Below are 23263 nucleotides of genomic sequence, written 5' to 3'. Positions count from 1 at the left end.
GCTCTCGCGAGTTGCAGGTGTCTCGCAAGCGCAACGCGTTCCCCTTTTCCATGAGATAGATATCCACTTGATTTATCACGCTTCTGACATCTTCCCAACCCCTCATTCCATCCATTCCCCATGGCTCCATCTGCACGTCTTCGCATCACCACCGCGAATTTCGTTTCCTGAACGGGCCTATATCAACTTTCTCTTCTTCGGAGAGATCTCTTCCTTTCCTCACGTACATCTCTTCCACTCTCGAATCCCGAGTGCAGGAGTGGGGAACGGGATGAGGTACAGTCCATACTTGATATCAATTCATCGCTTTTCGTTGCTCTCTCGTCCCGTCTTGACTGTGATCGCCATCGCCCTACTTTTGATCGTCAACCAATGTGTAACAACATGCAATCATCATTCCAGCTCCGAATCGTTGACAAAGCGTTTCGTCCTGACACATTCCCTCGGATAACACACTAAATGGAAGGTGGAACTCATCCGATGCACATACCATCATACAGACCGATCAATATCCGCTCGTAGCTCATCATTTCATCCTCGCGCCCACTGATTTCTCACACTAGCTCGTACCCCGCCCATTAGCTTCCCCTTTTTCTCGCGGCCTTACTCAAGACCTCCTCCCCTTCACCCACGGGAAGAAGTCAACTAAAAGGCCCAAATCCAGCCCCGGTCCGAGGACAAGCTTCACGCCTGATCCCTCTGACCTCGCTCCGTCTCTTTCACTCTTCCGCGCTCAGCGACGGTAATAAGCCAACACCTTCCGTGAAGGTGGCGCGAGAGATTTTGCGGACATCCTGATGGACTTCATCGTTCACTCCTCGGCAGGATATACGCTATCAGTGTGGAAGCATCTTTGTATGCTTCACTTGGTTCATTTACATAATAGCTGCTGCTTCGAGGTATGCATCTTCTCACAGGTAATTATCGTCCATCATCTATATCGTTGTCGTAAAGGTAATCAACCAAAGGAAAGGGAACAAAATCGAAATATGAACATCGCCATCTCCCTCTTGAAAGACAAAATCTCACATCATCTTCCGACCACCTGAGCAAGAATCGAGATCACGGATCAGCGTCTTGCCAATTTCTATGCCTGCCCGACCAGTTAGTAAAATACTCACCTCCAAAGCAAATCTGCCCACCACCCTCTCAGCGTCTCCTCTCCTCTCCACAATCCTCAAATCCACTTCACCTCTGTTCGCTTCAGTCGGTACGCCCCACAATTCCCCATCTTCGAAATGTAACCAATCTGGCAACTCCACCAATCTCTTCATCATCCCTTTCCCTCCTGGCTCTTTCTCCTCTACGAAAGCGAGATATTCTGCTCCTTCTCTCGCTCTGTTCTTTCCCGCCCCTCCGGAGATGGATGAGCTGGTCGACGAGGACGAAGTGGAAGGAGTTATGGATAATGGTGGGTAGAAATGGAATGGTTCCGAGACTCCTAACAGTATCCGCTGAGGACTAGCAAGTGGTGATTGCTGTCTAGAACCGGATGCTGGTTGGCGATGCTTTCGGGAAGTCGCTGAGGTCGTGGAGGGCAGTGTCGGAAGTGCAGGTAAGGAAGGCAGACTTGAAGGTGGCGTGGCACTTCTCGAAGGGGGCAGTGGGACGGGAGCCCTTGGTCGAGCTTGTTGTCGAGTGAAAGCCGCTCGAGGGGGTTGAGGTGAAGGATTATCAGGCGGTGGAGTTACGGTTGTGCCAGATCTAGCCGTCACCGGTGTCCCTCCTGCTCCTGCTCGACCATCGACACTGGTGCTGCTTGCGCCGACGGCGATACCCAACCCGACGCTTCCCGCTTCCACTACAGCACTTTGACTGACAATACCGCCCGTCTGTTCCACTGCCACTGTCCTCTGTCGACCGAAACTGACCAACCTAGAATGGGTTGTCATGACAGGACTGGGAGCTCCACGTTCAGTATGACTACTCGCCAGGCTCGCCGCCGCAGGACTGTCCAGTGTCCTTCTCGCATCGACCCGACTGGCGGTTGTGATAATTACATCGTCCCCGGCCGTATAAGAAGATTCGGTATGTGCGATATCGGAATCGGTCGGGAAATGGATGTTATCGATCGAGATCTCACCCATCCCGTCATCGCTCGAGTCCACACCTGGTGGAGTGGGTGCGCGGGAGGAAGGGACAAGGCGGAAATCCGCTCTCTGTACAGGTGCGTTGGAATCCAATGCTCTCATCGAAGAGAATGCAGTCCCTGTTCCCGTTCCAGTACCCGTCTCATGAGTGACCTCACTGGGTGTTCCCACCGTGGAGGCTCCACCACTGGTACCGGTGGCTCCTACCTCACTTACGCTTTCGCTACCTCGGGGAGTATCTGCCGACGTCCAGACGAACGGGGGCTCGCTTTCCCAACTCGCTCTCGAGCTTTGACCTGAACCGGAGAACCCTGATCCAGCGAATTGGGAATCTTCGGTGATGGTCGTCCGTCTCGTCTGCCCTGTCAAATCTGACCTTTGGCTCGCTTTGCTTCCCGCTCTACTTCTGTCAACCTCACTGCCGGAAGCTGTGAAATCGTCGCCTTCTCCATCCAGATCTTCGTCCTCCATCGTACCCGAAGCCGAAGTTCCTGATCGGCTAGAGTACGCTGTCCCGGTCCGATTCACTATACCCGCAGAATCAACCGCGGCAGCCAGTTGAGCTTGGAACGCAGCATTCGATAGGGAAGGCATTATGATAGGGTTCGAGATCTTGGGAGGGATACGACCGTTCTTCTTCGATGCGAACGGATTGGAAAGGAAGCTTTTCTTGGCGACTCTTGTAGTTGTACTGACACTGGTTGCGTTGGTGATTCCAGTAGGGAGATGTGGAACAGAGTTGACCACTGTCGTGTCGCTGGTCGAAGCCATTCCCATCACAGCGTTCAGCATCTGTGTAGTGGCTGGGTCACCTCCCATCTTCTCGGTGTATTCCAGCGCTGGAGTCTCCGCCGCTTCATAAGACCATTTCCCGGCTTCTCGTTCCTCCTTTTCCAAACCCTCTTCAAGGGCTTTGGCCTGCCGAGATGCCTTTCTTCGTCGAGAACACGTGACAAGCAAGAAGCCCAGAGCCAACATGCCTACCAAAGAACAGATGAGAGCGATTGCGAGGGTCGTTCCCTTTGACAGACCGTGATGCATGTGAGGATGAGCATGCGTTGACGCAGCGGTGCCATTCGACATGAGAGCAAGGGTCAGAGTGGTCTGAGACCAAACGTTGGTCACAAGATCTTGAGCCTGGAGATGAACCGTCACGGAGTCGTAATCTGTGTCTTCCGGTGGAGTTCCTGTCAAGCTCATGTCGCTTGCTGAGTATTTCAGCCAGGCAGAAGTGTCTTTGGGGCTGAAGGTTGCGCTGGTATTAATTGCGTTGGTCGTAGCGTTGGAAAGATACTGCCCAATAGGTAAGTCGAAGGCGTGTCCAACGCGGAGAATCATCGAATCTGGCCGATCGGAAATGAACACAGAAGGGAATAAGTTGATGGCGAGCTTCGTTTGCGCGGTATCACCGTAGTTGCCTGTGATGGTAACGGGAAGGCTGAATGTGAATTGCCCAGAAGGTGGGGTACCCGCCACACTCATATTGCTTGGGGTATAAGTCAACCAGCTAACCGAAGAGGTGTCGAGCGCGAAATTCGCATCGTCTGCCTTTATGTTCGCCTTGCCATCGACCGTCAGACTCCCGAAGACTACGTCTTTGATGGACAGATCGACCGGATAGCCGATGGTCATGTTTATGACTGGTTGTGAGATGACCTGCAAGTCATGAGCTGCAACGATCACCTTGAACGACTGGTGGATATCCGCGTACCCCAAAACGTCCGAGCCGGAGAGAATGAGATCGTACGTTGTCCCACTGACTGATTGCGGCGTTACTCCGTCGAACGTGACTGTCTGATTGTTGAAGTACAACCAGTCGGGTAACGGTGATCCGTCGGCGAGACTCGCAGAGTAGAAGACTCTTGTCGGGGCCGTAAACGTCGACGGTAGGAATCCAAGGGAAAACGACCAATTTGGTGGGACTCGAACTCCGGGAAACAGAGGCGAGTTGACAGGATAAGGGTACGCAGAGGTTATCGCTGAATCCGAGGAAACGAGTTGGTCTGCCAATGGATTTGTCAGGACGATTTCGCCAGATTTGTCCGATACGAAAAGCGTGACATGATCCGTCAATGAAGACTGTCCATCGGGGGACGTCGCAGTGATTGATACTTCACGACTACCGACATCCGCCTCAGTAGGTTGTCCAGTGAATGTCCGTGTGCCACCAGAGAAGGAAACCCAGGGTGGGAGATTGAAGGCCGTGTAGCTCAACGGAGAGGCGGATGAGGTCGTGTTGAACGTCGATGGGGAGAAGGTGAAGGAGTAAGCCTGCTTGACTCTGGCCACTGGTGGCGACTGTTGCGAAAGTGGAAGAATGAGAGTGATTGGTCCGATAGTCGACGCGAGGACCACCTGTGGGACGGCAAAAACTATCCAGAGGAACAATGTCGATGGTAGATAAAGGAGCATGGCGGGAAGGAAGTAAGGGCTAGGAGAGTGATTGTATAAGCTACCGATTGGAAGATGCTCCACGATCTTGCACTCACCAGATGCCCCCTTATTATACTTAATGTTTTCGAGAGAAAGAGCGTGCGGATACAACAGTGTGCGCAGAGATCGGCCAGCGAGAAAAGAGAGTGAGTGCAAAGTGGAAGTCGAAGTTCGATTATAGGTAAAAGAAAACGTCGATACGAAAAGTGAGTGTGGGTAAAGTGTGACGCAGACAAAGGCAGAAGAAGAATGACAAACATCACAATAGCACCTCGGGATAATGCATATGTGAGCGATACTCTGATCACTCATTGTTGAGTTGTGGGGAATGGCGGGTCAGACACAAGACGAAGGTGGAATGACCAACGGTTCTAGGTGATATTGAAATATGGGCTGGGGAGGAAGAAAACCTGGTGATCAGTGGCTGGAACGATCAGCAAATGATCGTCGAATTGGTGTGCAGATGTAATACCTCCATGGTCTGACTGCAGGCCTCGCATACGATTGCTTGACGTGTATCTAACAATTGTATCAGTTTTTAGAGAAACGGTTGGGCGGATCCCGATTTCATTCATGTTGCATATGCTTTTTACGCTGACCGGCATACAACTATCAAATGATGTTAGCTCCCGTGGAGTCGTGATGCTCACTCTAACGTACGCTCTACTCAGACTCACTTAGACTTCTTGCTTGTCGATAACATTCAATCGTATTCCAGATGATCTACCCACTCCTCCTAATCGGCGTACAGACCACCACCATCGCCCTCCGCCCGCTCAACATCTTCATTCCTCTCTCCGCCAGCCTCTTCGACCTCGGGTAAACCCTTCCCGGTCCTCCAACCGTCGATCTCATCTCGCATAGATTCCAACTTCTTGATCAAGGCTTTGGCGACCGTTCCGAGACCCGACGCAGATTCATCCTCAACGGCGTTGATCGCGTCCGTGAATGCAGACGAAAGAGTGCCGAAAGTGTCCTTGAACATCTGGGGCTGCGTTGCGGTCATGTACGAGGGTCAGAATCACGTTCTCGCGATATGATGCTTCGAGGGGGGAACGAGACCACTGGAATGAAATTCGCACTCACGTTTCCGAAAACACCTCTCACATCTCCATGGTGATCGGGTGGTCCTGATCCTGGTACTGTTCCTGTCTCGGCTGAGGTTCCACCGACTTGAGGAAAGACCTAGCAAATGGATTCAGATACTGTCAGTGTCCCATACCGAAGGCAGTAAGCATAGCATGGTCGTACTCACACCTGCGGGGTTCTCGCTGATTGCGAATATCGAAAGAAGAACGATTGAGGGTTAGCGCGCGCAAGCCATGACCATAGAGTTGGGTACATACACGGTGGGCGCTGGTCCCGTTGCTTCGTCATAGTGAAGCACACCATCACCGGTCTTGTTGAAATCTAGAGCATGAATGATGAGCCATCAGCCAGCTGTTTCCAGGCTCTGTTTCCGGACGTTCACCGAAATCGCAGATAGAAGAAGCGCCAGCGACGGTAGAAGCAGTGATACATGCGATCGTGCCAAAGAAGGGATTCACTGACCTTCAGCGGCTGATCCTGAGAGCGACATATTGTGTAAATGTGTTTGATTCTAAGCTACGTAGAAGAGAAGAAGAAATCGAGACGATTCATTTATGACCAAGGTGAAGGTGTATATGGAATGGATGACTTTCTAAAAAGGTCGAGATGGGATTGGACGGGTTTTGACGTCATCGATATAATCTGACCGTAATCTCGTCCGAAAAGAATCTCTCTTTCATTCAAAGAGAAAAGTATCCCCCAATAATCTAGCTACCGAACCTCCCTTGGGTTGTCTCTCCATTCCCATCCTAGCTCCGTTGTGTTCTGCCCCCCAATCCATGACACAAGGTCATCATGCTTTGTGGAATATCATCAACGTTGTTACAAAAGGTTACACAAGATCACCATTGTTTAGAAATATACGCATCTAGGTTCCCGCAATGTCACTTTACAACAGTTCTCAGATTTGATGGGTCCTACTCCGTTAGAGAAGAGAGACTAGAGACTATTGCCCTCATCCTCAGAACAGTCTAACCCTCCTCGCCAAGAGCTGCAAAGCTATTGTTTGACTTCTTTGTGACATGACTGGACATGGGACGTCCTCCAGTTTGGTGTGACAAAGTATGGGTCATAGAAGAAGCAGCCCTCAATAAGCTGTTTTTGGCCTTATCCTCGCCCTTCTCTAGGATTCTGCGTGTACTTTTGATGCAACCAAGAGCATCTTCAGAATGAAGTCAGTGATGCAACCTTACAACAGGATGCTGCATAGAACCTTTGACTTACTTGTATAGAGCTCTGGGTCGGTCCTAGTGCTGCTTCCGTCTCGATCTTTCCATGAGAAGGCTGCAACATGATGCGAGCTCTTAAACTCACAACCTTCACAGTTTGAAGCAGTGCTCAGATGGACTGTTGTTCCACAATCTGCTGATGAGCACAATCTTTTTGTGTCATGGTCAGGCTTAAGTGGCACTGATGCAGTCACACATGCTTTACAGTGTTGACATCCACATAAATTGTAGCCCAGCACATATGGACGCATGTTTGCCCTGAGCATGTGGTTTGACAGTCCTTTCTCCATGCCAGTCAATGCCTTTGACGCCACCACAAATGCCTCTCTGTTATTCATGACTGTTGTGATCTTGGCTATTTTCTCAGGTTGATGTTCAAAGAGCTTTTTGGCACATTCTGGGTGACTGACACAGTACTTTGGCCTATCAAGGCTGGGTGAGGAAGATTCAAGGAAGATGGCAATTTTTGTGTCTTCTTTGGTCAGACGCCCACTTTGGCTGATACATGTGACAGTGTTGCAACCAGGGTTGTTGATTAACCCAGCTGCAGGCTCAATAGTGATGGCTGCAGCATCAGCTTTTAGAAGTGTGTCACATATTTCCTGGCGCTTGCTGGTGAACCATTCTACATCTTCTTGTGTATGCTTGTAGACTGAGGGTAGATCAAGGATGTTTCCTTTCTTTGTCTCTGCACGCCAGGAACCATGATTAGTCGAACTTGGATGTGATGGCTGAGGCCTGTCAAAGGCTTTTTTGCCAGGGTACACATGATCACTGGTCTCATGTGTTCCTTTCTTGGTATTGGATAAAGTAGAAGCATAGGATTCAGTGAAGGGGTTTGTAGTCTTGCCACTGGTCTGCTTTGAGGGTGGGGAACCTACTGGTCTTCTGTCAGAGGTAGATGCGACGGACGCATATGAGCGTGGGGAGGGCTTGATGTTCGATGGGGAGGGCTGGTTGTTTGATGGGTAGGGCTTGATGTTTGATGAGGTCCTATGGGTGACAAAGGTTTTGTGACTGGTGAGCACCAATTTAGGCTTTTGAGTCTTGCTTCTTTGCCCATCAAGATTGGTTGCTCTAGCTTTTGTTTTCTCAGTGTATTGGGCATGCATACCCCAGGGCAGACTGCTCCTTCTCAAGTGATTGAAGCCATTGTAATTGGTGCTAAATTTGGTGAAAGACTTTGGGGTGTCGCATATGGTTTTTGGTGTGTCGGACTGTGGCCCAATCCAGTAATCATCCTGACCTCATAGTCTGCAATCAGGCCCCTTGGCTAAAAGAATCGACTGCCACAACTCACCGGAAGGAAGCAGAAGTATGGGTATTCTGATGAAGAGTCCTGAAGAGAGGACTGGAAAGCCTGATCACTCAACAGTTGGGCTTGCAACGCTTGCTCAAACTCTTGTAAGTCCCTGTCAGATGCTACTGTGAGTCAGAACCGCTGTCTCTCCAGGTGCGCAGCAAGCAGGTAAGCTTGTACCACAGCTTACCATGATCTGTGCTTATGCCTTGATGGTTGGTGGTGGTACTGTCTTCAGATAAACCCACAGTAAGATCATAGTTGTTTGAGGTGTATTGGGCCATTCTGTGATGCAATGTCAATGTTTGGGATGAGTATGCAGAACCTGACAGGTCTTTGTGGTGTGACTTGGGAACTTGTAGCCTTTTTTTGGCCTATGCTGCAGGCCCTCATAGACTACTCGGGAAGGCAAGGGCAGAGCAAGATCATCCTGGACCACATGAAACAAAGGGTGGAAGACAGTTGGTGGTCTTCCAAGAAGCACATGCTGCTCTGTGAGGCTTCTAATTCATGTACAGACTTGATTTGCTTTGGAGAGACTGGTTGTCTCAGAGGGCTTCAGTCAAGAAGCCATATCTTAAGGATCGCAGGTAATGCTAGAGATAGCAGAGTGTACTGGACGTGCTCAGGAGGATGACAAGCAAAAGAGAAAATGCGAAATTACATTCACATGCACCAATGCCTGCCTGCGGGAAAAGTACCGTTTCAAGTGCTGTATACTCGATTGATTCCGACGTGTGGACAATGTCAAACGCCTCGTCACGATAGCAGCTGCGACCCGCCGATATCAATATACATCACATCACCTCAATCGCTTCGAGCGCGACCTCAGTGATCTTCGCTCGGTTGTAGCAGTGTCCAGGTCTGTCAATCTCTCGCCGTCGTTCGCTTCGTTGGACTGCGTAGCGAGCTCAACCCCTGCGAATTGCGTCTCCGACACTTCGGTCTGCTCGAACGCCGGGCTTGCGTCCTCGTTTACTGTCTGCTGTCTTCCTTCCAACTCCCTGTCCCTCGCTACCGGCGATCCCGACGCAGTCGGCATTGTCTGACGCTTCGCTCCTCTTCTCCTCTTCCAGGCCAAGAACTCTTTGATCAGCCCCAAGATGAGTGGTACAGCAATTGGCGCGAATAGCGGAGTATACACCGCGAACTTGTGTTCGTCGGGCTATTTCAGTTCGTACGGATGAGCTCGGCTCATGCGACCGGAGTGAGAAAGCTTAAGACCCACAAAATACAACAAGCCCATCATTGTTGGGTCGAAGAAAGCTTGGTTTGCTAATCCTACCGCATCCCGAGTGAGAATGAACATCTCCAAGGCGGTGTTATTGCTTGATAGCTACGGTAGATCCGGCTCATATAAGCCACACACTTGAAGGAAGCATAGATACTCAGAGACATACCTGCTCCAACCTCTCTACAGCGCCCAACACTTTGCCTCTCACCACTTGTCCGACTTTCATTTCCCGGATCTTCTTCACCAACCTCACTATCCCCATCAATGTCTTCCTGGCCTCTTCACTGTTCTCCCTCGTGCGCGCCAAGAGCACTTGGTGGACTTGCCATGGCGTGATAGGCTGAATGAGACTGGAAGGAGCGTGAAGCGGTGTAGGCGGCGGTGAAGGGTGAATTTTATCTGGTGTCGGAGGCAACGCCAGAAGGGAGTAGAGATGTTGAGTGAAGAGGTGGAACGCAGGGGTGAGAGCTGAAAAAGGTAAATGGTATGTTGAGGCTGATGGAGTAGAAGGCGGTGGGTTGAGTAGGACTACTCCGCCGAATTGTGGAAGGAGGAATGATTGTGCCGAGTCTGCGCTGATATTAGCCAGCCGCAGGTTTGTCTTAACCGGGGCACATACCTGGAGTGGACAGCCGCATGGGTCTGTGTTTGGCGGCAGGGACATAGAGCAGGAATCTGAGTACAGGATTGTTCGTACTTCCGGAATCTGCCAATATCAATTTAGCAACATGGAGCTTCCATGTGAGAAGGGACTTACCGAGAGACCACCGTTCCGAGTTCACGAACACTTTCATTTGCTCCTCATCTATGATCCAAGCTTTCTCGGTTTGCTCATCTGCCAGCTCCTTCGCCACGGCCTTCGCATTCTCCTCGTCGCCCTTGCCTGTTTCTATGGCTGCGTCGATAGCGCGTTGATTGCCAGCTGCATCAGTCGCATTGTAAGTGGGTTCAAACGTCAATGGAGCGTGATATAGTAGCTGTGATTCAATAGTGAAGTTGAAAATTGGCGACAATAGTTCGAGATGTGGAAGCAAGTGGTCTATGAGTCTGCCCTTGTCAGCCCAGCCCGTTTTCCACTCCGACCAGAAACGAGGACTAAATTTCTCACCGCGAATGGCACCTTCTATATCCCAACTTCGCACATAGCTTCCCTCCGACGAGTCTTCATTCAGCAGCACGAAGCTCAACGTGATATTCGGTGAATATTTGAGCGCTCGCAATGGAATCTCAGGAGGGTCGGGAGGGTAAAGCCCAAGTAGAGAGTTGATTATAGCGATTTTGTAGTGCTCTGCGGTGAGTAGTAGACGTCAGCTGTACTGCTGTTTACGTTTTCAGCCGAACGTACGTTTCAAGAACCGATCGCCTATCTGAGAAGGATGGACGGGGATGACCAGGGTGCCCCCTTTGATCCCGCTGGTCATGAGTCCCGTCTCGCTGGCTTGGACGTATGGTTCCAGGGGCCAGGAGGTATTGGCGTGTTCCCAACGTCGGATATGCAGGCGCAGAGGAGTATGTTCGCCTATAAGCGCGATAATCGAGCTTTAGCACTCCTCTCTTGCGCTCTCAGGCGAATGAGTTTCGTTACAACGATGAGATCCACAGCTCACGTTTATCATCGTCATAGACCAAATCCCAGTTTCTGAGCTTCTTTGGTCTTCTCTGTTCATAGATCCCATCGATACCTTTCAACACTTCCCTCGCAAGACTCTGAAGGATTACCTTGTGTTCAAATACGGCCCTCCCAGGTGGAGGAGTTGGGAAGGCATCGACGTCTGCTGTGAACAGTATTTTGGGGCGTATCGAGGGAAGCTGTGATCAGGTCACAAGGCCGGATTAGCAGAAGTTCAAGACAAGATGGCACAGCTGTTCTGTGTTACAGTCGCATGTAGATACTAGAAAGTACTGATCAAGGAAAACGTGAGGGACGACTACCCACTGTAGCGTTTTCCAAAGCGGCTATCCTGCTCTCTGGTAGGGGTATCCTCTCTATCGAAGTGACATACCACCAGAATGGAATTGCCAAAACAATCAACAGAGGAAAAGACAGGGTGATCCACAACCTTCGTTTGGTAGATGGGTTGATGGCAGCCGTGACCTCGGCAGGAGTCTTTCGTATCCGACTAGGTGAAGAATTGGCGGTTTTGGGGCCCGTAACAGACATCTCGTATGACCTATACAAGATAGGGCAGATGGAGAAGGATGGGATTGACTTTTGATTTCGACACATTTGTCGTCGCGTCTCGTCTTGGGTTGTTGTCGCTGAGTGGGGCTCCAACCACCGATCAACAATGAGCCAGTCGCTGTCATGTAAGACAGGGCATATTTCTAGTGTACACGCATCTAGTAGCTCTCTCTGATCGCTCTTGACAAGCATGTTTTTGAGCAGAGCATCGTAAGACGATCGCCGGGAAGCTGAAACGATCTGTCGCGAAATGGCAAGTACACCTTCTACTCGGTGTGCTCAGTGATCTATTTCTCTCTTCACTTCCTGAGGATCACTCTGCAAGAGCCGAAGAGTCTAGAGTGTGCCTTCTTCGACTGATATCACTGCGCCTCAGATTCGCCTTTCATGACTTTCTAACCATTGACACAATGACTAGAAGTCAAGGCGGGGTACCTCCTTTGTCCATCTCGACAATGAAGCCCCCTTGGTCGAACACAGCGTCCCCTGCGACATCATATCGGCTCTTCTCTAGTTGAAAGCATCTTTCACTCTTCGACTGTCCTTTACGCACTCGCTGCTGCACGAAAACACTAACCCGGATCCTCGGAAAGCCAATCATGACCTTCCACCACACAAGTAAGTGGTGACTCGTCCTGTCCTCTCTTCCTGGATCTTCTCGCAGCTGACCCTCACTGTTCTTCCTCTCAGTCACTTTCTTCCTTTCTTCGGCTTCACTTGTGCCATATCTCGCTCAAGACATGTTATCGACCATAAAGACGTGTATCAAACCTGATGGATGTCCTTATATCCGATCTATCACGAGTGGAGTCGGACGACAGGTCAGTTCAGGAAGTGGTGATGGGGTTGCGCGAGTGGTATTCATCCTTGGGTTTGAGGTGTGTCCCTCATGCATGTGATGATATGGCTGTTCGGGTAGAGTTGCTGATACGTCAGTACTAGAACAGTGATGATCTGAAGTACTTTGTCAATGAAGATTCGTCACATATCATGTTCAAGGTGAGTGTATCGCCTCTACAATGAGAGAAAAGCTGACGGCTGGAATCCGTTGTCGGTCCGGTCAGACGCGTTGTGAGACGGAGCTAGGTGTGATGAAGGTGGAGACGACGACATTCGAGGATGCAGTGTACCAGACCGCGAGATCGCTATCTGTGCTGTAGCGATACGAGATGCAATCTGTCGGTATGATCATGCTCAGTGCAACATCTTGAAGCTGTCAACTGGGACCGGTGTCTGTTGAGAGGATGTTCTCTGATGATGTCACCACTTTCTCAGTCTCATTTTGTTGATGAGATCAAAGCCGGATTGCAGTCTCGGAATACTTGCGACCTTGATCCATCTGCTCATCTGATCTCGAGTCCAGTCTATCTGAGCCCTCTCATACGCGTGAAACACCAATGCATGATGCTGATGTCCGACTCGGAACCGTCCGGATCGTTCCCACCCATCAAACCCAACCCCAAGGCCACACTGACGACCATCCTTCCGTCCCAAATCTACATCATCGACAACTTCTTCACTGCCTCAGATCTGGCAGCCGTCCGACGATGGGCCTTAGAGCTGACTATGGAGGGACCTAAGAAAGCGGGAAAGGGTGAGGCAGAACGGACAGGGAGTGAGTGATTCTTGTCGTTGTTCGGTCGTGGATCTGTATGGCTATCTTTGTGCTCTTGGCAAGTCAGAGCATTCGTTGCCTGTTCAATTCTGATGTTTCGTTTGTTCATCCATATAGCACTGAGATTCGACTGTCAATGTTCCTTTCACCTTTCGTTTCAGCTCTTGTTTCGACGACTCCTTTTCACCAAAGACGTGTTCACTATCATGTACGCTTCGCTTACACTGACATATTACGTCCATCGATCTACTATAGACCGAACCTCCCTCCCATCCCCATCAATCGCCTCTTCCCTCCTCCCCCTCCTTACGCCCCACCTATCACATATCTCACCCCCCTATCGTCCTACTTCCGGACCCGCCCTACTCTCCCCTAATATCCGAGTCTATCATTATCCCCCTTCGACTTATTTCAGGGGCCATTACGATATGCCCACTTTGGATGTCGAGAGTCGGAGATTGAGTTGTTGGACATTATTGATCTATCTCACGGAGGATGTACAAGGTGGAGGAACGAGTTTCTACCCTCATCCTAATCCGACAACAAACTCGTCATCGAGAGGGAAGGGTGGGGGAAAGAAAGCTGCTGGTAGTGCCGGTGGCGGTGGCGGTGGCGGTGGTGGTACTGCTTTGACAGGTGGAAAGAAAGGGAAAGTCACAGGATCAGAAGGGAAGATAACCGTCGAGCCAAAAGCTGGAAGAGCATTGTTACATTGGCACGGGATGAGCGGAGGTGGGTGTATGAAACATGAGGGAGATGAGGTGATCAGTGGAGATAAGTGGGTGTTGAGAACGGATGTGTTAGGTTAGGTGACTTTTCATGCTCATGACTCGAAAGGAAACGAGCATTTTATGATGACAACGATCACGACAAACACCGTAGGTACAACTGGTTGTATTAATAGGATAATCCGCTATGTCAGATGATCGTTGCTGCGAAAGAGCTCATTCCTGTAACAGATGCGACTTGGTTTACTCGCGGACGACCTCTTCATTATCCATTCCATTGTCCATTCCAATGAAAGGCCCAATGGCGCCCCTGGCAGAGCTCGGTATCCCGAGGACGGCACAACCATGGAATCGATGGAAGTTGCATCTCCCCATGAAGAGCAAGATGGGTATACGTCAGAAATGGGATATCATGTATCGAATATACAAGCCCAGATGCGAATGGACAGCAAAAAGTAGCGTGAGCACTGCTCGACGCCTAAAAGATGAGACAAAGCGAAAAGAAAAGCGCAAGGTTGACAGGAATACGATCACAACTACCAGCGGATGAGGATGAGACCACGGAGAATGGTTGGGAGCTGCGCAAAATATCTGAAATTGTGATGAATATTGGCTTGGCCCTCAGTGATGGATAGTATGATGCCTCGAGCGACGGAGATGCTCCTTCAGATTCAGGTTGGAGAGGATACCTCGCTTTTTGGGCGGTCTGTATGGGAGAATCTCTTATCAGCATCTCTTGACTGATTCACTCGACGACACAAATGAAACATCTATCACTCACTTGCACACCTTGCCTGTAGGCTGTGCGGGCGTCTCAGAAGTATCGATCGACGTGGAGGGTTTGACCTTCGACGTGGCGGTTTCGTGGTCACCAACGGCAGTGGAGGTGGCGTTCTGCGCAATGGCAATAACACCTATCGCTTCCGTCGCTTCAGCAGATTCGGAGGGGGTATTGGCAGATCCCGCATCGGTGGCGTCCGGTGCAGCTGCCAGGGCAACGACAGGTCCGGCTAGACATTCCCAGAGACCTATTAGCGTTTCGTTTGTAAGGCTGATCTGATTTGACTTACGTGTCACATCAGGCGCCAAGCTGTTTATGATGGCCTGCAGGCTTCCGACTTGCTGTGTATCTTGATTGCTGCCTTCAGTACCCCACTCGCCGACCTTGGAAGCTCCGGTGTCGCCTAGTGATGGTACGATCTTGTACGCTTCGGAAGCGTTGCTGACTTCGGGAAGTGCCATTGGGATGTGGTTCCGGAACTGAACAGATCATCCGTCAGTACTAGTGCTCCGAGCGTGCCTGCCACTTACCTTGAGATTCTCAAAGTAGGTATTAGGTGCGGCCCATCCGGGGTTCTCGACCTTTGGATTGCACGTAGGTTTCTTGCTGACGTCGGACTTCCAGACGGGGTTGCAACCGGGAAGCTTTTTGATAGGACGAACGAGGCCGACTTGTCTGGGCAGAGGGAAGATAAATTAGCCCAGGTAGGAAGGAATGATGGAAAAGGCCCCTCACTCATCTGGAATCTGACCCTCCAGGCGACATTCCCATGAGTTCTCCTCGCTCATCGACGCCTTCAGTGGAGCGCACGCCCCGAGATTCTCCCCTGGGCCGTTGCCATCGCCACACTGTTCAATGGCACTTGCGAGCGTCGACGCTTTCCACTGAGACAGGGAGTCAGAGTTATCGTTCAGCTGGTACAAGCAATGATCTCACTCCGTTGATGAAGTCCGCATGGTAGGTATTGCCACTGCAATCGCCATTACCGAGAATCAGTGTGCAGTCGTCATTTCGCCAAGGGTGTGCGTCGTCAAGGTAGTAGTTAAACTAAGAACCGTAATTAGAGCGACTCTTTGCCAACGTTACAACGCAATTCTCACCTCCGCAAAGATAGTAGGGTACTATAGGGCATGATATGTTAGTTCGTATCTTCTCGACTAGGTACATTCACCAATGAGACCTTCCACTGACCTTGATTGGGTGACTGTATTGGAAATTATAGGTCAGTCTCGCTCCTACTGTATCAACCGAGCTCCACTCACGAGTCTGGGCAATGTACACCGTTTGGATCATCAACGAGATCAGGTCCATTATAGCTCTGAGGCCAAGCTAAATGCGAGCTGCAGCCAATTGACTGTCAGTCGTCCCTTCTCGCTTTGACGAGATGAGAAGGAAGCTTACAAGTAATCGTGCGAAGTAATGGCACCATTTTCCAACCCGCAGCTTGGGAAGAAGATGCCCAACGAAATGGTAGAGCAACCGCCAGGGTGACTAGTACCATTGGGAAGCCAAGGAGTCTGAAGTCCATGATCACAGGAGATCATCACCCCCAATGTCTTGGTGTCTGAGAGGTTCTTGGACATAGCGGTACCTGATATCATCTGAAGAGCAGGCGGGTATGGCTTGACATCTTTCGATTTGACGAAGTAGTAGATACGTGCTCCACCGAGAATAGGTGCAAAGCTGCCATTGGTGAATTGGTAGTAAAGTTGGCTGCAGAGAGGATATCAGCGGCGGGGCGGGCTCGCAATGTAGCATCGGCATGCCAATGTAGGAAAATGAAGGACGTACGGTGCCCAGTAATTAGACCTGTCATCACCGATGATGGCGGAAGAGCACGAGGCCTCTTGTTGAACCTCAGGACTGTTAGCATGCCCTGTTTAATCGAGTCAGCACACGTCACACTTGGGTGTCTCCCTTGATGATCAAGAGATTTTGGACGAATCGAGGTGTCACTCACAGCCAAAGTTGGAAGCACCAACGACGTGGTGCACATGACTACTGACGGCGTAAGGATTGACGATCGGGTCGACCCTCGCCAGCATCAGCGGTTGCGCAGTGGTGATGATCCAGTGGTCTTTGGCGCCGAGTGCCAGACCGCTTAGCATAGCCAGGGCCGTCAAGAGGAAGATGGAGAATGCGGCCTGTGTACGCATCTTGAGGAAGAGGAGTTTCTACCGAGGGTGTAGAAGGTTCGACCAGCGAGAACGGAGAACGGACGTTGTGGGGAGGAGTGAGCGTCGATTGAGGTATACGGGCGGACTGATCGGTACGCAAAGGGTATATGGGATTGTCAAAGGAGTGTAGATTTAGCCGTTGGAGGCGTCCGAGTAAGTGCTCTTCTGGCTTATCGTGACAGTCGTCGTCGTCAGAGAAGAATGAAAAGATGAGGCCGATGAATTGAAGATTGAGTGAGAAATGCTTGATGGCTGAAGAAGAAAGAGGAGAAAAGGAAAAGGGGGAAAGCGATGGTGTAGCTGTGAGTGAATATATGTAGACACAGCGTCGAGACATTTTTCGTCGTGCTTTTGGTGTTGCTGTTCTGGCGTTGATGGTCCGTGCGCTGTACTAAACTTATACTTGATTCAACGTGTTTCCTTGTTTCCCCCCCTTTGTTTCATCTTTTCTCCCGGTTTCCGTCTTCACCCTTCTTTTGTCAGGACAGACAGACAGACAGACAGACGATCGATCGATCAATCAATCGACACAACATGACACAATGGATAGATGTTGATCAAGGTGACAGATGCGCAATGTGCATGTGCAGAGTGAGTATACTGTGACCTGAGTCACGAGCAAGAAGTCTAAACGGTCAGTCTCCATATTAGGCCACTATGTTACCCAAAGGATCTGAATGTATTAGAGAATGCGTACAGACCTTGGAACAATCCTCGGCGCATGTCATTCTTTGTGACTGCGATCTGAAGGTCGTCTTGACACGACATGTGTCAAGTACCTTTGCACGGTGACGCACGGGAAAACGGTGCGCGATCAAATCTGGAACGTTGAGTGATGGTGACGGAGATGGTGACGGTGATGGTGACGGTGATGGTGACGGTGATGGTGACGGTGATGGTGACGGTGATGGTGACGGTGATGGTGACGGTGATGGTGATGGTATGACAACGCATGATTGCAGCTAGAGTCAATCGCAGCCTCCACCTCACCTTTGACATGAGTGAATGGACGGGGTGAATGATCAGTCATATGAGCACTCGCACGAAGAGAGCAAAAAATGTCTGAAACGTTGAAAATGTGCGCTTTTGAGCTTCCGAGATCTCGGCACTCCAGAACACTGAGTGTGTTTATTCCTGAACGTCTCGGAACAGAGTGGCATGGCGCAAAGATGGCAGGTGTCAAATCGATGACTTGCATCTGTTTTTCACATCGGTCCATGCACCCGCTTCAAATCCGTTCCCGTCCCACTGTAGATTGCTGCCAAGCGTACCCGTGCAAGGTCCAGGTCAGGTCCAGGCGAGGGGCGATCCCACTGTGCAAGGTCCGCGAGGAAGTGTCAATACGTCCTGGCATCGACGTGAGATCCAGTCGAAGCTTCGAAGACGGTTGACCATCCGGTGATGAGCCAAGCAAAGGCCAAGAAAGGAGACAGCAAACCACTGGCGATACGTGCTACGACTGCCTACTTCTCCTCGCATTTTCACACACGTTCGCTGAATAATTGCGGAGCCTCGTACAAGGTCCAGATCAGTCAGTATTGAGTTAGGTCAACATGATTATTGAGTTCGCTATGTAGAGCCGGTATGGTCGGTATGCATCAACACATAGCCACTCTGTATATTCTATGCTCTATCACACCAATCATGTGATTTCATAATCTTCATAGGTTGCTTTTGTGTCCACTTGTATGATCCGACAGAGCACAGATCAAGATCCAGTCGGCCGTCTTCTTCACCATCTCAACCGTACAAGTATGACCCGTGTCGTCCTGTAACCAGACCTCCACCTTTCCATCTCCACCTTCACCTTCCACACTCTGCTTGATCCGCTCAATATCCTCTTTGCCCCTTGCAAACGGTACTAAGGGGTCGTCCTTTCCGTGCATGGTCAATATGCGTTTCCCTTTGTACGAAGAGAGATCGACAGCGGGTTCGAGAATCGGTTTGACGGTGGTGGGATATGTCGGTGGTTGGAATTGGAGACCAAAGGATTCGGCTCGTGGTCCCAGGACTCGATGGAGGGATTCGAAGGGAAGTCCGACGATGTTGATCCCGGTCGTTACGCGGGGCTCTACATGAGAGGTCGTCTTGTCAGTATACGATGCACGAGTGACTAGTACACCGCATCTGAATGTGGAAGGAAGCCGAAAGTTACAAAAGAGCACATACCATCTCGGAGAGTCAGCCAAGTGACGTAGCCTGAAAAGCATGTCAGTGATCTGGCATCCACTCAGTGGGACATGAGAGAGGAGGACACATCGTACCTCCAAGCGAGATGCCTGCCGCGACAAACTCCTCGATCACCTTCTCGCCTGATGGGAAGAGGTAGGGAGCTAAGAAATCTATTATCAACTTGACATCGTGATATCCCCCAGCTGACATGGACCCAAAGAGCAGTCAGCGTCTGTGTCCCGGCTTGGTCGACTCCGGACTTACTGGTCGTTGCCGCCATGTCGACTCTACATCATCAGGTGATATCTGTCAGCTGCAGCTCTCCATCTTCTTCATCGTCACACTCACAGATGTCGAGGGTTCTCGTCGAAAGAAAGGTTCGCTTTCCTGTCTTTGATTCTGTCACCATGATTCCGTTGATCCTACAAGCACGGAGTTCACTGCTTGATCAGTGCGATGGACAGTGGTTGGAACGAGGTCCAACTCACCAGTGTGACCACTATCAAGTCCTTCTTCCTGTCGGAATGCGAAGCGATCTCTCCCAAAATACCTTGAGCGAACGGTGCCATACTCTGCATTTTGTTCTTCCGTCCGTGAGTTGCAATCTGTCGATTGATCGATCGATCAGAAAGCCAAGGTCGGCTCATCCCTTCCATCTCGGGTGTGTCCACTTACGAGCACGATCAATGGTCGGCCACTATCTTTGATCTCTTCCAAACCGTGGATCTTGAGGACCAGCCCGGCTATGATGAGGTCCGTTTGGCTGACTGCCGGGTGACCTAGTGTGAGTTCTGCTGACATGGTCCGAAAGAGCTCAGATGGTGTACCGGTCCTTCCTTTTCTGCTGTGCAATGATATCCAAAAGCAGTGGATGTGATCGCGGACAGAAAAGAGAGCACAATGATAGATACTCGCAAGGACGATGTGACAACGTACGGAGCCCGCTCTCTTCGGTTCGTTCAACAACAATTTCTCACTGTCTCTCGGCCTTCGGACGACGCGTTTGTCCTCTTTTTTTTGGGCTCATATGTTGTTTGATCAGAGGCAAAGATCAAAGCGTCGAAGCGTCGACCACTCCATCGCATCCCCTCTCTTCCTTGTCGTCTTCTCTGCTCCTCACCGTCAGACTACCACGACACCTAAAACAGTGTTGGCAGGAGGAGAAAGCCGTACACCTCAAATCAAAGCTGCTATACCTTGCACTTCGCTGAACATTCCGCCTCCGCCCTTCATCTCCTCTCATCTCATCGTATCTCAAGCCAGTTACCTTCGCTCAGCACCTTAGGATACACAGAACGATGTCGGAGTATGAGTCCAAACCAAATACCGGATTGGGATCTACAGCTGCTACGTTGAGAGGTCAACAGCTGAAGGCCGTCATCAAGAATGTGGACAGTGAGTGGTACATTTCATTCATTCATTCATTCATCCATTTCTGCTAGGGAGGCCGCGATTGGGATCATGCTCTATATTGACCGTGTCTCCACTTCCTACACTGATCCCTCGGACGAATCTCACCCGCCTATCAATCGTTCTTACTCACTCCCACACATCCGCTTTCTGACCTCTCGCTGTCTCCCGCACGCAACTTACTCCCTTTCCACCCTTCCGTTTCGACTCCTCCTATTCCGATATGTATCACCCTCTTCTCCAGTGTCCGAAGACATGCAACAGAAAGCGGTCGACACCGTCGTCGCCTCTCTCGAGAAGTACGACCAAGAGAAAGATATGGCCATGTATATCAAGAAGGAGTTTGATAGGTTGTACGGGACTACATGGCACTGTGTCGTCGGGAAAAAGTGAGTGTGTTCTGGCATTGGAACCGAACCACCAGTCACACTCACTCGGAGCCCTTGTATGGTTGAGGGACCAGGGCTGGAGAATGAGGTTCTGTCCATGATGAATCGTGCATGCGTAATTTTGTTGGCTGACGATCTTACCTTTTCAGCTTTGGAAGTTTTGTAACTCATGGTATGTCCTCGACGCTTCACAATCAATTGTTTGCCCTTCTCTCTACTTGACCCATCGTCCCCGATACACTCGCCATCTGGCTGACTCACCTTCGTCTTCCTGTAGAGACGAAAAACTTCATCTACTTTTACCTCGGACCTATCGCCATCCTCCTCTGGAAGACCTCATAGTCGGAAAACGTGCTCACAGTTCCCCCCTCTCCACCTTCCTCCTTCTAAATGCTCATTGTCCCGCTCTCCCTCCTCTAGTCACCACCGAACGCATTTACAGTCACGTCCCCGGATATACCACTCATCATCAGATCCCCCGTCCCTTCCTCATATTTTCCAGTACGTCTACCTTGATCATGTTGACCTATGTCATGTGTGAGATTCTCGATTGCAGACATTATGCAATTGATAATGTTCACAAGAGCATTGCATCGGACCCAAATGTCTGAATCTTCATGAAGAAGAGCACAGAAGGTACGGACCATTGAGCACGACTATAACATCTGAAGCGCATTTGAACAATCATTCTGGTACAGTACACTAGGCACATGAGACCTTCATGCTTGCTCTTTCCTTACTTCCATCCAGCCTCGCCCGCCGCCACTCGCAGCTCTCTGCCTGATCCAAGATGACAACCTGACTACTCGCTCGCCCTACATCTCCTACGCAGCTATGCCGACCACCAAGCCACGAACAGTTCCCGGACCGCCCTACCCATCTATTCGTCCTATGTCCTTGACATGTTCTGATAATGCGTTGTCGTCGCTTCGTACTCTTTCACGAACAATCTCTTCTGCTCCTTTATCATCCACTTCATGATATCGTTGATGTACTCTCGGAGAATGTTGAGTGACTCAGTGTCGATATTTGTGTATGCGATGAAAGGACCAAAGTTGACTGTGTCGCGGAGCAAGCAAACGATCAGTCAATCTCCATATATTATATTGGGACATGATCAGAAGATGGTTGACTTACCAAATAATCTGAGCAGATGTTCGGCCCCATAGATCTCGCTCATCGGTTTATCTGGGTTCTGTCGTTTTTGCTCGACATACTGAGCTCTTTCGAATCGATATAGCAGATTGTTACCCAAAGCTTTGTCAAAGTAAAGTGTAATACCGGAGATGATCTCAGAGAGCAGGGCAGTGGCGCGACTAGAAGAGAAAGCCGATCAGGACGGACTGACATACATAGTATAGGTAGACTTGACTCACGCTGGTCGATCTTGTGTCTTCTTGGTAGCATTCACGTACTGCCTATATTCCTCGAGAAGTTCACGAACATGAGGCTTTCGCGGAAGAGTAACAAGCTGATTGTTCTTCGTGACGTTCTCCCAATCATCGACGAGTTGAAGTTTGAGAACGTCCGGAATGACGATTTTCACTTCTGGTCTCTTGAGGTAATCCGCCTCCTGTATCACACCGTAGCATCAGCGCACTGTTCGCACGCTCGCAATGTAATCGAAAGGTGTAATGAGATACGAAAGGTGGGAGGGTGAAGGAACGTCGTACAATGATTCACTCACCGTGTCAACGCCTGAATCTCTTCCACGTTTCTTCCCCTCTGCCTTTTTCCCTCCCTTCTCTTTACCTTTCGCGGCGGACGGAGGAGGCGCAGGCGACGTCGAGGATCCTGCCGCAGAAGGTGGTCTGTTCTTCTTCGCTTGAGCCTCGAGCAGAGCTCGTCGTTTCGCGAAGCCAGCTTCGTTGAGCTTTAGAAGTCGTTGTTCGGGAACCCATTCATCCCATCTATTGTTCCATCCAAATGATCCAATGAGCTTGGATCGCCAACAGCCCTGAGGCGGTGCATGCACCAACCGCAGATTGATGGGACAATGGGATGTGAGCACTCACGTCTGCTTCCACCCTTTGTAGTGAATGAAGTAATGTGGACCGACAGTACCAAGAAGAGTGTTTGACAGATCCCAATTTTCAGCGAGGATGATCTAAATCGACAGACGAAAAGGTATATATCAGTATAACTCTTCGCATCCACCTCGGATTGGTCCCAGACTCGGCACAAAGTAGAAGAGGGGTATGGAGATGGATCTGAAGTGACTTACACGGGCCTCGTAGAGCAATGGACCGTGATAGGCGAGGACATACTCGTCATTCATAAATTGATTCATCGGCGACGGGGCGGACATGTCGGAGTATAACTCCGCGTAGAGCACAGGTACGGAGATAAGGATGGGATCACAAGAACGAGCCTGAAGAGGAGAATGTTTGAGTACTTGTCAGCTGATGTATGGAAGGCGATTGCGGCCTGGAGG

At 50.3% G+C, this 23263-nt stretch overlaps 9 protein-coding genes across 9 annotated transcripts; 3 read left to right on the top strand and 6 right to left on the bottom strand.

Annotated features, from left to right (window-relative positions):
• Positions 1-1030: 1030 nt before the first annotated feature.
• Positions 1031-4502, bottom strand: IAR55_006890 (uncharacterized protein; the record flags this gene model as incomplete). The annotated part of the gene is made up of 2 exons (XM_066949968.1): positions 1031-1045; positions 1122-4502. The coding sequence occupies 2 exons, from the start codon at positions 4500-4502 to the stop codon at positions 1031-1033; spliced, it is 3396 nt and encodes a 1131-aa protein (XP_066799660.1).
• A 757-nt stretch (positions 4503-5259) lies between these two features.
• Positions 5260-6102, bottom strand: IAR55_006889 (uncharacterized protein; the record flags this gene model as incomplete). Its single annotated transcript, XM_066949967.1, has 5 exons — positions 5260-5514; positions 5610-5708; positions 5779-5794; positions 5870-5933; positions 6075-6102. The coding sequence occupies 5 exons, from the start codon at positions 6100-6102 to the stop codon at positions 5260-5262; spliced, it is 462 nt and encodes a 153-aa protein (XP_066799659.1).
• A 2841-nt stretch (positions 6103-8943) lies between these two features.
• Positions 8944-11536, bottom strand: IAR55_006888 (uncharacterized protein; the record flags this gene model as incomplete). Its single annotated transcript, XM_066949966.1, has 9 exons — positions 8944-9306; positions 9370-9477; positions 9542-9945; positions 9995-10081; positions 10133-10414; positions 10484-10663; positions 10721-10894; positions 10983-11184; positions 11312-11536. The coding sequence occupies 9 exons, from the start codon at positions 11534-11536 to the stop codon at positions 8944-8946; spliced, it is 2025 nt and encodes a 674-aa protein (XP_066799658.1).
• A 620-nt stretch (positions 11537-12156) lies between these two features.
• Positions 12157-12717, top strand: IAR55_006887 (uncharacterized protein; the record flags this gene model as incomplete). Its single annotated transcript, XM_066949965.1, has 4 exons — positions 12157-12175; positions 12248-12435; positions 12500-12556; positions 12622-12717. The coding sequence occupies 4 exons, from the start codon at positions 12157-12159 to the stop codon at positions 12715-12717; spliced, it is 360 nt and encodes a 119-aa protein (XP_066799657.1).
• A 241-nt stretch (positions 12718-12958) lies between these two features.
• IAR55_006886 (uncharacterized protein) lies at positions 12959-13981 on the top strand (the record flags this gene model as incomplete). The annotated part of the gene is made up of 2 exons (XM_066949964.1): positions 12959-13172; positions 13428-13981. 2 exons carry the CDS (start codon positions 12959-12961, stop codon positions 13979-13981), a joined length of 768 nt encoding a protein of 255 aa, XP_066799656.1.
• A 540-nt stretch (positions 13982-14521) lies between these two features.
• IAR55_006885 (uncharacterized protein) lies at positions 14522-16837 on the bottom strand (the record flags this gene model as incomplete). Its single annotated transcript, XM_066949963.1, has 12 exons — positions 14522-14606; positions 14682-14910; positions 14971-15160; positions 15212-15356; positions 15417-15565; positions 15618-15728; positions 15782-15802; positions 15873-15885; positions 15944-16021; positions 16083-16394; positions 16473-16557; positions 16642-16837. The coding sequence occupies 12 exons, from the start codon at positions 16835-16837 to the stop codon at positions 14522-14524; spliced, it is 1614 nt and encodes a 537-aa protein (XP_066799655.1).
• A 1682-nt stretch (positions 16838-18519) lies between these two features.
• IAR55_006884 (uncharacterized protein) lies at positions 18520-19831 on the bottom strand (the record flags this gene model as incomplete). Its single annotated transcript, XM_066949962.1, has 7 exons — positions 18520-18929; positions 19028-19057; positions 19123-19233; positions 19295-19317; positions 19379-19452; positions 19519-19635; positions 19706-19831. 7 exons carry the CDS (start codon positions 19829-19831, stop codon positions 18520-18522), a joined length of 891 nt encoding a protein of 296 aa, XP_066799654.1.
• A 497-nt stretch (positions 19832-20328) lies between these two features.
• On the top strand, positions 20329-21171 carry IAR55_006883 (dynein light chain 2, cytoplasmic; the record flags this gene model as incomplete). Its single annotated transcript, XM_066949961.1, has 4 exons — positions 20329-20425; positions 20685-20829; positions 20979-21001; positions 21107-21171. 4 exons carry the CDS (start codon positions 20329-20331, stop codon positions 21169-21171), a joined length of 330 nt encoding a protein of 109 aa, XP_066799653.1.
• A 547-nt stretch (positions 21172-21718) lies between these two features.
• IAR55_006882 (uncharacterized protein) lies at positions 21719-23137 on the bottom strand (the record flags this gene model as incomplete). Its single annotated transcript, XM_066949960.1, has 6 exons — positions 21719-21888; positions 21967-22145; positions 22206-22402; positions 22517-22739; positions 22845-22936; positions 23054-23137. The coding sequence occupies 6 exons, from the start codon at positions 23135-23137 to the stop codon at positions 21719-21721; spliced, it is 945 nt and encodes a 314-aa protein (XP_066799652.1).
• Between the last annotated feature and the right edge of the window lie 126 nt (positions 23138-23263).

This window comes from Kwoniella newhampshirensis (assembly GCF_039105145.1).
Source record: "Kwoniella newhampshirensis strain CBS 13917 chromosome 10 map unlocalized Ctg14, whole genome shotgun sequence".
In the NCBI taxonomy this organism is placed as follows: Eukaryota; Fungi; Basidiomycota; class Tremellomycetes; order Tremellales; family Cryptococcaceae; genus Kwoniella; species Kwoniella newhampshirensis.
Note: the sequence above shows the minus strand (reverse complement) of the source record. Positions and strands in the feature narration are given on the sequence as shown.